Here is a 12981-nt window from a genome sequence, read left to right on the forward strand (position 1 = left end):
ATTTCAGGCGCTGAGTGCTGGCAAAGTACATGAACAGGCTATTTATGTGTATGACAGAGCAAGAAACGTGTTGATTTGGCAGAAAGAAGCAAAAAGAAATCCATTGGTCTATTTAAGAATCGTAGAATTGAAGATTGACTGGACTGATATTTGGCCGTAGTATCTCTGCAATGGACGGAAATTTGACACGACCAACCAGACACTCTCTTTCTTGAACACTGTTACAAAATGAGTTGATTAACGTTTCTATCCCATGGATATTATGACAACTCCAAATAATTCCCAAGGGTCCCAGATCGTGCCATTCTCTCGTCTTTCCAAGCGGCTTTCTTTGTATTACCGGGGCCTCCATTTGTGGTCTCGTGCGCTTGTGGTCTCCTGGCAGTAGATCGCATTTGTTCGCACAAAACTTCATTAAAAAATGCAGAGTTTGTCGACATGTCCCTCGCAGTACGTGGTAAGCGTGATCGTGTAGCGACGTAGTTTTCGGGAGGGAGACTTATTCGGGACCTGGGTTGCAAGGCATGACAGGCATTGGCGGAAGGCGCGTGTTCCAGCATATTCCACCATCTTCATTTGTAAACCCTTATATCGATCAACGGTTATTAGAGTCCTAGATGTGTGCTACTTGTGACACCTGGCTCTCGGTCATTCGGGGATGACAAGGATTGCATATGGGGCCGGATTCCGGTCGGAAGTCGTCAACTGCGGATCCGGATCCGGGTCGCCAAGACCGCGCGGGCCGTACACTAGATAGGTGGGTCGCCGATGCGGTGGACCTTATCGCCGACCGGATCTAGTCATTCTGCCACGTCAGTGAACACACATCGCTGCAAAGGAACGGAATACAAGGGCGGGAGCTGGCACGATTCTTCATGCTTAACCCCTTTGTCGGGTGTAAGAGACCCATACTGATTGGTATCTCTCGACGCGGCCGTATGGTGATATTAAGTTGATTGTCGTCGTGTCACTGTCCACAGCAACGGCGGCGGCGCCGTCAAGGACCGCCACACGTGAGATTTGAGCGGTGTGTCTGGAATGTACGACTTGTCGCTTCCCGTCCCTTGGGATGCGGTCCACGCGGGTCGGTTGTGCGACGTGGGCGGTGCATTCAACCGGAACGTGCTTGACATGGGTTGGCCGCGAAGCCCAGTTCTACGTGGAGGGCGTGAACGGTGCGCACGTAACCCGCTTGCCTCGTCAGGAAAACGACTGCTTGGTTGCGATTGACGGTCATGGTTCCTCGGTTTGTTCAATGCAGTGTACAGAAGGCATCCTGCAGTCGCGCCTTAGTCAGGTATCCTGCAAGGGAAGTTAAGAACCGGTAAGAAGAAGGGAAGAGAAAAAGACAAAAGGGATCCGGACTTGTTCCGCGGACTGAGATGGGGGATTTCGACTGACCTTCTCTCCCTCTTCTCCAAACTTCCTCCTCACTTTTCCCGACTTGTTGTTCTTGGCCAGAATTTGACAAGCCGCCATATTCACCAGTCCAAAAAGCAACACCACTGCCTGGTTTCTCCCCACTTGAGCTCTTCTTGTTCCATCGGCATAATGGGTTCCTCATACCGCACCGAAGACAACGGCAAGATCTCTGACCTTCCTCAGTTGCACCGCTACATTACCGGCCACAACGCCGATGGAAAGGCGGTTGTCCACAGCCAGAACGATTTCGAGTGGAAGTCCTACGCTGAAGGTGAACTCGCCTTCAGCGTTGCCTACACGACATCGGAATTCCCAGTCAACCTCAACAAAGACGCCGACGTGGCGGAGCACACGCGAGTGCTGGAGTCGGGAAACCTCGGGCTGGTCAACCCACGCGGGACGGTCTTTCGCTGCGTGGACTTTGCGCCTGGCTACGCATGCGGAATGCATCGAACGCAAAGCCTCGACTACGGCATCGTGCTGGAGGGCGAGGTAGACATGGTGCTCGACAGCGGGGAGGTGCACCCGATGAAGCGGGGCGACGTTGCGATCCAGCGGGCGACTCAACACCAATGGGTCAACAAGAGCAAGACTGAGTGGGCGCGCATGATGTTTGTCTTGCAGGATTGTCAGCCACTGGTTGTCGGTGGTCAGGAGTACAAGGAGGACCTGGGCACCAACTCGGGCTTGCCGGCCAGTGGAAACTGATTCTGGTTGTGAAGGGTGACCGACGCGGGGGAGAGTACAATGTTGTTAGAAGCAGTAGTCTAGTTGGGGCACTGGGTATGAGATGAGGTTCCAGTTTGTATCGAGAAGAAAACGAAATGTCGTGACGGGAACGGGTACCGCAATTCGTATTTGTTTACTCGCTGATAAGCTGTTATCGGGTGTTTGCCAGCTGGCATCTCGAACAATTGTTTGAAACGAGACTGGCAAGTACTTCCTGAACCTCCGAGTGACGTCACCCACCCCTGTGCCACACCACACCACAGCTTACCTCTACTGCCAGGCTCGGGGGTGCCTGATTCCATTCCGGTCTCTCGTTCCTGAATATCGAGATATTTCTACATTCCAATGCTTCCTATGGACCACACCACTCGCCCCGTTCGATTCGACGTACGTACAGGATGGATGGCCCAACACGATCGGATCCTCTGCACCTGCACGTCGACCGCAAACCCCAGCGAGAATCGACGGCACCACCCCACCACGTACTTTCTACGAGAGCCTTTCCAGCACAATTGAAGCCAAGCTCGGGAAAGTCCTCTTATTTGAGCTATCTGCCATCATGCGTACCGTCTCTTGACAGGTCATGTCCTACGAGCAATGCCGAAACCAAGACCGTAGCGGGCTTCCGGAACCCTTGGCCGAGCTGGTATACACCTACGTGCTTCCAAGTCTGGGATCATCTCAACTGGGGAGAAGATCAAGACCCATGCATCGACCTAGCCGCTTTACACCTACGCCACTCTCCTGTCACAGACAAGCTTCCAGAGAAGAGAAAACGACCACGCTTCAACGATGTTAAGGACTGGCCTGGTTCTTCTGGCGCGAAGGCTGCACGACTATTGCGTATCGAGACCCCCGATTTCTCTTTCGATTCTTCGACATCACCACATGCCAAAGTAACATGGCTGGGCCACGCGGGCGTCTTGGTTCAATTACCTGCCCTTGATGCCGCCAAGGGGTCTCGACCCATCCACTGTCTCTTTGATCCCATATTCTCGATGAGGTGCTCACCCAGTCAGCGAGCAGGACCCATTCGTGCCTATCCATCACCATGCCGCGTCCAAGACCTGCCCCCGATCGACGCCGTCTTCATCAGTCACAATCACTTTGACCATCTGGATCACGATACCATCATGGCCATCTGGAAGGGCAGCAAGGAAACTGTTCGCTTCTTCGTACCTTTGGGAAACCGTACGTGGTTTGTCGACTGTGGTATATCCGAGGAACGAGTGACGGAGATGGACTGGTGGGATTCTGCCACCCTTTGCTCACGTCCGGGAAAGGAGAGTCCCACTACACCAAGTCTCCAAATATGGTGCACACCGGTTCAACACAGCAATGGAAGGGCAGGCGTTGATGCAAGTTCTACTCTCTGGTCGAGCTGGTATCTTCGTCGCCAAAGTCCTGAAGGTATATATAGCATATTTTTCGCTGGCGACACGGGCTATCAGTTTCACGGTTCCCCGGATTGGCCTCCCAGTCCGCCGTTGGGAAAGAACACACAAAAGCCGAGCACTCAGGTGAGTGACGATGCCGAATATCCTCCATGTCCTGCTTTTGCCGAAATCAGAGACAGGCTAGGCCCCCCAAACATGCTACTGCTCCCAGTAGCAGTCGGGTCCACATACTCCTACTTTCGCAGCTTCGTTCCCTTACCAGATTGGATCAATCCTTTTCCACGGCACAGCGTGGGTATTACTGCAGGTATACACATGCCGCCATGGGATGCGGTCCGCGTATTTAAGCTCATGACAGAGCTCCTGGACAAGGACACGACCAATGAGGGCGCAAGTGGATGCTCAGATCCAGGCAATTTCCCGAATCCACACCCACCGGTAGCAATAGCCATGCACTGGGGTACCTTTGTAACAGAAGGTGCCGAGGTTCTGAAGACTCTTGGGCAACTCGAATGGGCTTGTGAGCAGCAGGGAGTGCACTTTGCCAGGTCCTTGCCCGTTCCTGATAAGGAGAGCGGAACTATTGAACACGGAAAGAGGCCAAGAAAGGAAGTTCCTGTATTCGTCGCCCTGAATCATGGGCAATCTGTTGCGCCCAGATAATCGGGTAGTTTGAGGGGGATACGCCCAAGGTATGACATTGGATAGCGTGTCCGTCGATGTCTAACAAGTTCTTCCCGCCCCGACCAGCTCCACTGCGATTCCTCCAGATCAGTTGTCAGTCCTTCCTCTTCATGCCATACCATGATACGTTCTAGTAGCTGGTCACAGGGGTTGCCCAAACATCCTCGTTTCAGAGGCATAATCATGGTCCACCTTGACAAACTCCCAAGTCATTCGCTGCTTATCCACATCCGCAGTCTTTATGTTCATTGCTGCGAGACTCATGATCGGCTCAACAGACACCGCCTTGGCCGGCAAAAGACACACAGTTTTTTTGAGATCAACCCTCTTCAGAAGCAGATATCCTTTGTCATCCACGGATTTCCTCACACAAAACTGCTCATTTTCCCCTAGACCCCCACGCTTGAAGCTAGTCGCTCTTAAAAGAACCGCCGCGGGCGTCTTGACTTCATTGACGTACGTACAAAAAGACTCAAGCCACAACCCCGCCGCTGCGTTCCGAAAACAAAGCCATCCGTCTGACTCCTCGCACTGCCAATGCCAGTTGCAAGTACCCGCCAAGGTCTTTGCCTGGACCGCGTCAAGAACGGGCGGGTTGGGAAGTAGTTCAAGAGGAGTCGCCAGGCGTAGATGTCCCTCGACGACAGTGAGTGCCTGATTCCCTTCCCCACACTTGGTGACTATGATGTAAGTCGAGCCGGGGCCGGGTGCAGAATCACGGGTGATATAAGGGATGTTACTCCTGCGGTTCGGCGTGGATGTGGGTGCGGACGAAGACGTCGGCGTTTGGAGAGCGTATGACTGGCTGCCGCCGGCTGTGCAGGCCGAGACCATTGAGACACTATCATCAAAAAGATCTTTTTCGTCGCCGAACAGGAAATTTCGCGGTGTATCAGCCATGATCGCGATTTATTCTGTGGTGAATGTGTTGATCGAAACGACGCAGTGGTTGGCAAATAACGTGAGAGGAAGAAGACAGAGGGTAGAGAAAGGTCTTAAATGGCTCGAAAAACTTGCACAGACCCAAATTATTGATATCAGAATGACGAGGGACAGGGGTTTGATAAGTTGGTAGCGGTCGTTTGCCTGACGAATGGACGTCGGAGGCCCAAATGCAGGTGTGCGTTTCCGGGTGATGGAGGTGAGGGGGAGGCCCACGACGGCAGGCATCAAACGACAAAGAGGGAACTTGGTGAGAGCAACTGTCGTCCAGAGAGACGAGAGCGCAGGTTTATACTTGATAGCTTCGAAATTGGTGATTCTGGCGTCGAGTTAGGCAGAGGTATGCTCTCCTGCGCAGATAATGCAGCCGAGAATATGCTGGAAAGCTGCACCTTCCATCGCCGTCCTCTACCGCAAATACTTGGGGGATTCGATTTGAGCTTCCCTGTAAGCCAGGCAGAATCTATAAGCATACAATACAGGACTACGGTGGTTTGTTTGTATGTTAGTTTGGTTCTTCTTACGGGACAGAACAAGAGTATGTGGAACAAGGCAATCTAGAGACCTCGTTGACCTCAGGAAGAGAACGACTCGTTTCCGTTTGTAGAGTTTCGACCATGACTAGGGTTTTCAACTGCCACAAAAGTATCTTTCCGCCCTCTAAGGCTAGTTTGCAGCATCTATCCAGGAGAATCACGGCAGCTTTCCCAAGTCTAGTTCTGGTAAGCTCTGGCTTTTTTTTTTTGTAACAAACTAACAAGCATAGGTACCAGGGCTGGATTGTACTGCAACATCCATACCTACGGGTAATCCTGTGCAAAACGGTGACTTTGAATGTCCCCCGGCCACCCTCCAAACGCCCTCAACAAAAGAGGTAGAAAAGACAGGCAAAAGGAGAATCGAAATCACAGTGCCCCGGGGTGGTAACATGTCTCCCCCAATCATCTTTCCCGGGCATAAAAAGTATACAAGTATACTCGTACAGTGTGCTTGGTTTCTTTGTCCTCCCTCCTCTGATCTGTAATGGCAGTAGAAAAAAAAAACCACTGCTGTAAGTCTACAGACCTCTGTGAAAGGAAGGAGTGTGTGTTGTCCTGACTCAGATTGGCAGATGCCAAAAAGCAGTAAAACATATAGATCGGTGTCCTGGTCTCCCCGAATCCAAAATTGCTCGCTTTTTACGGTAGCCCTCGTCCAAGGTGCACAGAGTGGCCGCGTCCAGGTTCAGTTAGTGTACTATCTTTACTGCTGCAAAGTATGGTCTACTTCAGATAAGGTCCCATCTCACTTGCTGGCTGACTACCATCTGGACAGCCACTTGACGAGGACACTTTGACTTGGGTTGTTGTCACACCACCACCATTATCAGTGAGCCTTATTGACCTCTACTTTGGGCATTTACCTTGTCCAAATTTAGGTGGTCTGCTCGTCTGGCACTTGAGTCTTTCAGGGCCTTGACAAAGATAGGTTGACAAAGACAGCTCGATAAAGACATTCTCTAACAGATCTAGGATTTTGAATACAATGGCTTTGACTAAAAAACTTCTGAGTGTACGAGAGTATCTGCCTCCTAAGGTAGGAGCATGAGACTTTGTTATTGGACCACGGACGTTGATGTTGACTCATGTGCACAATAACTGTTCAAATGATTGAACAATACATGTAAGGGACGAAGTCCATCACCCCCGCGATGATCGCTTCACTGTTAAGGTTCCTCCTCTGTATGAAATGATTATACCCTCCCCAAGTTATGACGCAAATATTCCTCGGGACTCATTGCGTGAAGATATCACTTACCTCGTCATCTTCGATCCTGGAAACTCCAACTTCACGAACATTGTCTACAAACACCATGACCCATTCAAGGCACGTGTCCATCGAACACGATTCAATATCGTCCACGCAAGCCAGGTGAACAGAAAATCCGTCATTGATCCCATTTCCTCCAGGCATCAAGAGACGCCACCCAGCAGTGAGTGGATGGATAACAACAGATGTGAACAATGGATGACTCTGGGGTATAAATACCTTCATGGAATAACCTCGCCAACATGCAGTCAACTGGACCATCAACATCAACAAAAAAAAAGCTCTAAACGGAAGAAGCCCAACCACTGACTAGGTAAGGTAAGGTAAGGTATCATCTCTACACCAACTTCACCTCATCAAATCACGGAAAGAAGCAAAATGTGCATAATCCAAAAAGGCCAATACGACTGCTGGCACTACATCACGGTGCGATACTGGCCCTGCCGTCGCGCAAGACGAAGAATGATAAGGAGAGCAAGCCTGAGAAGAAGAGGAAGAAGAGCAATGTGCCCAGAGTGGCAATGCAGAGAGTTAGATCAGATACTGGACATGTCGGGCATGTGTCCGGTTTGTGTGAGGTACCCTGCTGCTAGGAATTTGTAAGGAGATGATGGAACTGGTTAGGGTATTACATACGGGTTGTCAAGGGTCGGGGGTAGGGTGGATATTACAGGATATGTGTGCCATTCAAAGAGTTTTGGACGGAACGTGGGGAACATCTTTGCGCATTTTATTGTTACCGAAACCGAGAGGAGGAAAACATGGAAGAGAGGAATGTGTGTGTGGTTATAACGGTGAGGTTTAGGGAGTTAACAGGGTTGGTGAAGAGGTTTTCTTTCTTTAAGGGATATTTTGGTGTGTGTGGATGTGGTGTTTTTGTTGGTTGAGTTTGAGTTTTGGGAGGGGACGGATGGGAATGGTGAGCACGAATAAGCCAAGATCAAGAGCGAGATGAAGGAATGACGATGGAAAGAGGAGTGGAGGTGAGCTGGACGGAGTCGTATTGAGAAATTCTAGACGCTGGCCTCATGGTAAGGTAGGACCTGGCACGACTTGATTTGACACCTAAATGCAAGATTTACATAAGGTAGCATAGAAGGCATGAAAAAGATTGGTTTTCGAAGATCCAATAACTCAACAACAGTTTAAGTAAAGGAAGAGATTGCGGCGATCTCACCATTACCAATAAAGCTTCCACCGACTCAACGCCCTAGTAGAAATGACCTCCCCATGCGCATTAACCCCCTGATCCAGCACCCCCGTCGTCGCCACAAGTGCGACATACCCAATCTGATCATCTGGCCTCACATCCGCCATCTTGACCCTCATCCTCCTCAGTATCCGCGCTCTTTCCGGTCCACCAATGGCCGACCCGCCTTTAGGCACTGGTATAAACGGATTCTCGCGCGTCAAGCTCGATGCATGGTCGAGGATATCCGGCGCCGGCGTGGTTAACCGTAGGAACAGGCCGGCAAGCGACAGGATCTGCAGGATGCTTGTGCACAGAATGAGAATGGCGACCCATTGCCGGTTCAGTCCGTAGATCTCGCGACGGGTGGACTCGGTGGCGTTGTTGACCATGACCATTGATGCGCCTTGGTATCCGCTGTATAAATAGGGGCCGGGGTAGACGGGCTGAGACATGATGTGATCGGTGTCTACGGGGAACTTGGAGTAATTGGAGTCGGTGGCGGTAAAAGGATCGAGCGAGGCGTAATAGTACGTGTTTAACAGGAGGGTGAGACGCTTGGAGAAAGCTTCGTCTGTGATGTTGGTGGGCCAGGGGCTGAGATAGTTCAACTTGAAGGGGAACTGGGTGATGCCGCGGAGGTAGTTGTCGATTGAGGATTGGTATGTGGGACTTCCGTTGTCGAAAAAGCCCGCCGCAAAGGGGAAATTCAAGAGGATGTTGTGCACAACAGGCATTTCTAGGGTAAAGGGAGAATGGGCGTCACCTTGGTCCCATTGCGGTGATTTGGAGCGCCGAACTCGTTGGGCACCGCAGCCAAGTGGCGATGAGCAGAGGATGTCGATCTCGAGTGGGACGTTTCGAAGAGTGCAGTTGTATAAGGTGTAGGTGTGGTCTCCCTCATGGGAACCAAACATGATGTGAAGGTGTCCACCTGACGTCCGCTCTGGTGTCGAATAGTCTGAAGTAACAAAGAAGCTGGCTCTTTTGTTGTCTGGTGATCCAATGGGTTCGGTGTAACCAGGGAGTCGTTTGCCGGTTGTGTCATTCTTCTTGTCGACATAGTATTTTGGAGTAGTCCATCTATCCGCAGGTATGTAAGCGAGTGTTTCGTTGACTGAGGCGCCGCTTTGCACCTGTTTGCAGTCCAGATCATTGTAAGTTGCTTCAGCCGTCAAGCTGTAGGAGGTGGTTGCGTTGAAGTTTGCAAGCCCTAGAATCTTGATACCGATTAAGGAGGCGTAGTCCACTTCCTCCATTGCGGCTTGATGGATTGTTTGCCAATCGTCATTCGATGGATCTATGAGGCGAGGAATTCTGGGCCGCGCCCAAAGGTCAGTCGTGGACCGCCTCTGCCCTTCAGCTGCCATAAGGCTGGAAGTGAAGAGAGAATTTGTAGCTGAGGATGCTACCTGGAGGCCGCTCGCCGAGGAGAAAGCTGACTCGGAGTCTGTTGTAGAGTAATACACGAGTGCCTTGGAGTCCGAAACTTGGATCGTTGTAAAGATTAGACGCGACGAGCTCTGGCCGCCAAGGGGTGAGAGAGCCCATGTGAGGAGGATCATGATACCAAGGCTGATATGGGATCGCACGCTGAACAAGCGAAATAGACTTCCGGCGAAGCTCTGACTCCCAAGAATCTGCTCGAGGGCACCGATGGAGATGCCTTGAGATCGGGTGGTACTCCACAGGCCAAGTATTTTGTAGAATCTGCTTGCTACAGCCGCAAAAACGATGGGATAGATGGTGGGGGCGAGTTTGGTGGCTTCGACGAGGCTTTCACCATGTTCGTTGTTATATGTCGGTTGACCTTCCAATTGAATAGCGAGGGCAGCAATAACTGTGTAGCTTGGGGTCAGCAGAGAGACCCTTTTGACTCGAGTGCATGTAAACCATACCAAAGAAGGCCACTGGCGTGACACTCAAAATGAAATCGCCAACGGTCCCAATCCACCAGATATACCCTTTGGGTGCGATTTTCTGAGGACCCTGAGGCCATTCGGGCGCAACCTCTTCATATGCCACGGCTGTCATGGACTTGTCCAGTCCCTTCTGAGACACATCCTCTATCGAAGCTCCGTTATAACTTGTTGTTTCGGAGACTGGAGCAAAATGTAACCTTTCGTCATATTCACCCTGGCCCTGGGGTAGATGGTTGAGTTCATGGTAGTCGGCCATGGTGATGTATGCTTATCGTGAATGATGAAGGGAAAGATCCAGTCGTGACTTCAAGGAGGGACATTGTGAGTAAAACGAAGACTAGATCTTCAATACTGACCTGCCTATGTTGTCGGCGGATCACTACTATACATGGTAAGACAAGGGCCTCCCCGGAGCTGACGCCTACTGTGGGACGTCGTCGAAGACTCTCATTGGAAGGATCTTGTCGACCGTTGAACTTGTGTCAGAAAAGAGCTGGCGACTATCTTGCAACCTAAGAATACCATATCGCGTGTCAACGAATGGGCTCGCTGGGTTCAGTTTGATGCTTGTTTTCCCGGCCGCGCCCCTGCGTAGCCTGCCGTGTCCAGGCCCAGCTCGCCTAGTTATTCGTTTCGCATTAAATGAGGGTCAACGGCTGATCTGCTGGTGTCCATTGCTGCCTCGAGTGCCGACGAGATAACGTGATACTCCAATCTGTACGCGGCTGCTTTTCAATCGATTAGAAATAAGAGGAATTGGCCCAAAACAGGAGGGTAAAAGTGATGATTGTGTGATGCTGCGTTCAAGTTCATGTTGTTGCCTTGTGCGAAGAGAGACGAGCCGACAAAGTTCCCATCTCGAGTGGGGCTGTCAGCATGCACAAGGCTGCGAGGCTTCTGATGATTGGCTTAGTCCGGGTCAATCCTTCACATTGCTATGGTAGCTTAAGTGGGTCCAATGCCCCAAGCTCCTTCAGGCAATCCGCTTTCTGACGTAGGTACCCCCGTACCTACCCGCACCGCAGCTGTAGACTGTACGGGAGCTTCAGAGCCTCCAACGGCGGCCATTCAGTTCAACTCCAAAACACCAACAAACCCACCGACCGGACCGACGACAGCAACCGGCAATTGCTTGTGGTCGACATCCACACACACACACACATACACAGCCATGACCATGACAGCAGCGACAACACAAAGGGCCCTTGCGCCCCTCGCGCGACATCAGCAAAGACTCCTCACATCGGCCACGGCCACCTCGGCGCGATCCCTCTCGACCCGTCGTCGAGCTCTGCTCCCCGCTTCCACAACAACTTCGACTTCCTCGACAGCAGTATCAAACTTCCACACCAGCGCCAACCATGCCATCCCCACGGGCGGCTTCGGCGGCGGCGGCGGCATCCCCACGTACTTCCAGAAGCCCTCGCTACCGGCCAACACCATCATCCGCTTCGTGCCCCAGCAGACAGCCTGGATCGTCGAACGCATGGGCAAATTCAACAGGATCCTGCAGCCCGGTCTGGCGATCCTGATCCCCTTCATCGACCGCATCGCCTACGTCAAGTCGCTGAAGGAAGTTGCTCACGAGATCCCCAGCCAGAGCGCCATCACGGCCGACAACGTCACGCTCGAGCTCGATGGTGTTTTGTACACGAGGGTGTTTGATGCTTACAAGGCGAGGTACGTCTTTTATCTTTCTTTCCCTTCCCCTCTGGGCCTCTCCCCCGACCATTCAATCAGCCATCGGTAACAATTATTCATATCTAACCTCCCCATCTCTCCCTCCCAACAGCTACGGCGTTGAAGACGCCGAATACGCCATCTCCCAACTCGCCCAAACAACCATGCGCTCCGAGATTGGCCAACTCACCCTCGACCACGTCCTGAAAGAGCGCGCCGCCCTCAACACCAACATCACAGCCGCCATCAACGAAGCCGCCCAAGCCTGGGGCGTCACCTGCTTGCGTTACGAGATCCGGGACATCCACGCGCCCAAGCCCGTCGTGGAAGCCATGCACCGCCAAGTCACCGCCGAGCGGTCCAAGCGGGCCGAGATCCTCGAGTCCGAAGGTCAGCGCCAGTCAGCCATCAACATCGCCGAGGGTAAGAAGCAGAGCGTCATCTTGGCCTCTGAAGCGATGAAGGCCGAGCAGATTAACCGCGCCAGCGGTCAGGCGGAGGCCATCAGGCTGAAGGCGGTGGCTACGGCGGGAGGCATTGAGGCGGTGGCGAGGGCAATTGCGGAGGGTCAGGGAGCGGCGCAGAATGCCGTCAGTCTGAGCGTGGCGGAGAAGTACGTCGATGCGTTTGGCAAGTTGGCCAAGGAGGGCACGGCGGTGGTGGTGCCGGGAAATGTGGGCGATATTGGCGGCATGATTGCTACTGCTCTGAGCGTCTATGGCAAGGTGGGTGATGCGCAGGCAAAGGCGATGGCCAAACAGTTGCTGGAGAAGCAGCAGCAGCAGCAGGGCGAGCAGCAAGAGGCGGATTCGCAAAAGGCTTTGCCCGGTGGTGTCGCTAAGCAGGAGTCGCCGGTGGACGATATCGTCAAGGGGTTCGATCAGGCTACTAAGCAGCGCTAGTCGGGCTGTGAGAACGAGAAGACAAATGTCCAGAAGAGGGAAGAGGAAATTCAGTGGCATAGGCATGAGCCGAATATCTACTGGTTGGGTTGATGTTTGAGTCGAGTCAAATTGACAGGCAAGACAAGAAACAGATGGATGCGAAGAGAGTTTCCATTTTTTTGACGCCCGGTTGTGGCTGTATTATTACTTACCCTTCCTCCTCCCCTTCCTGTGCGGTGGTTGTAACAAAAAGAGGTTGGAAGAAGAAAAACTCCAAACATAGCATTGTACGTATTGGAAGAAGAGCATGGCGATATGACCCT

The 12981-nt window shown here is 52.1% G+C and overlaps 5 protein-coding genes across 5 annotated transcripts; 3 read left to right on the forward strand and 2 right to left on the reverse strand.

Moving 5' to 3' along the window:
- Positions 1–1394: 1394 nt before the first annotated feature.
- B0T23DRAFT_148540 (uncharacterized protein) lies at positions 1395–2153 on the forward strand. Its single transcript, XM_062832489.1, has one exon. The coding sequence runs from the start codon at positions 1552–1554 to the stop codon at positions 2128–2130; it is 579 nt and encodes a 192-aa protein (XP_062693195.1). The 5' UTR covers positions 1395–1551; the 3' UTR covers positions 2131–2153.
- A 396-nt stretch (positions 2154–2549) lies between these two features.
- Positions 2550–4211, forward strand: B0T23DRAFT_404760 (beta-lactamase superfamily domain-containing protein; the record flags this gene model as incomplete). Its single annotated transcript, XM_062838935.1, has 1 exon — positions 2550–4211. The coding sequence occupies one exon, from the start codon at positions 2550–2552 to the stop codon at positions 4209–4211; it is 1662 nt and encodes a 553-aa protein (XP_062693196.1).
- Positions 4212–4373: 162 nt separating this feature from the next.
- B0T23DRAFT_316191 (uncharacterized protein) lies at positions 4374–5132 on the reverse strand (the record flags this gene model as incomplete). The annotated part of the gene is made up of 2 exons (XM_062834914.1): positions 4374–4678; positions 4787–5132. The coding sequence occupies 2 exons, from the start codon at positions 5130–5132 to the stop codon at positions 4374–4376; spliced, it is 651 nt and encodes a 216-aa protein (XP_062693197.1).
- Positions 5133–7886: 2754 nt separating this feature from the next.
- Positions 7887–10546, reverse strand: B0T23DRAFT_148573 (uncharacterized protein). Its single transcript, XM_062832490.1, has 2 exons — positions 10071–10546; positions 7887–10012 (listed from the first exon to the last, which is right to left on the reverse strand). The coding sequence occupies exons 1-2, from the start codon at positions 10348–10350 to the stop codon at positions 8163–8165; spliced, it is 2130 nt and encodes a 709-aa protein (XP_062693198.1). The 5' UTR covers positions 10351–10546; the 3' UTR covers positions 7887–8162.
- A 719-nt stretch (positions 10547–11265) lies between these two features.
- Positions 11266–12676, forward strand: B0T23DRAFT_315699 (uncharacterized protein; the record flags this gene model as incomplete). Its single annotated transcript, XM_062834877.1, has 2 exons — positions 11266–11774; positions 11887–12676. The coding sequence occupies 2 exons, from the start codon at positions 11266–11268 to the stop codon at positions 12674–12676; spliced, it is 1299 nt and encodes a 432-aa protein (XP_062693199.1).
- Positions 12677–12981: the final 305 nt, after the last annotated feature.

Source organism: Neurospora hispaniola (genome assembly GCF_033458365.1).
Source record: "Neurospora hispaniola strain FGSC 10403 chromosome Unknown B0T23scaffold_4, whole genome shotgun sequence".
Taxonomy (NCBI): Eukaryota; Fungi; Ascomycota; class Sordariomycetes; order Sordariales; family Sordariaceae; genus Neurospora; species Neurospora hispaniola.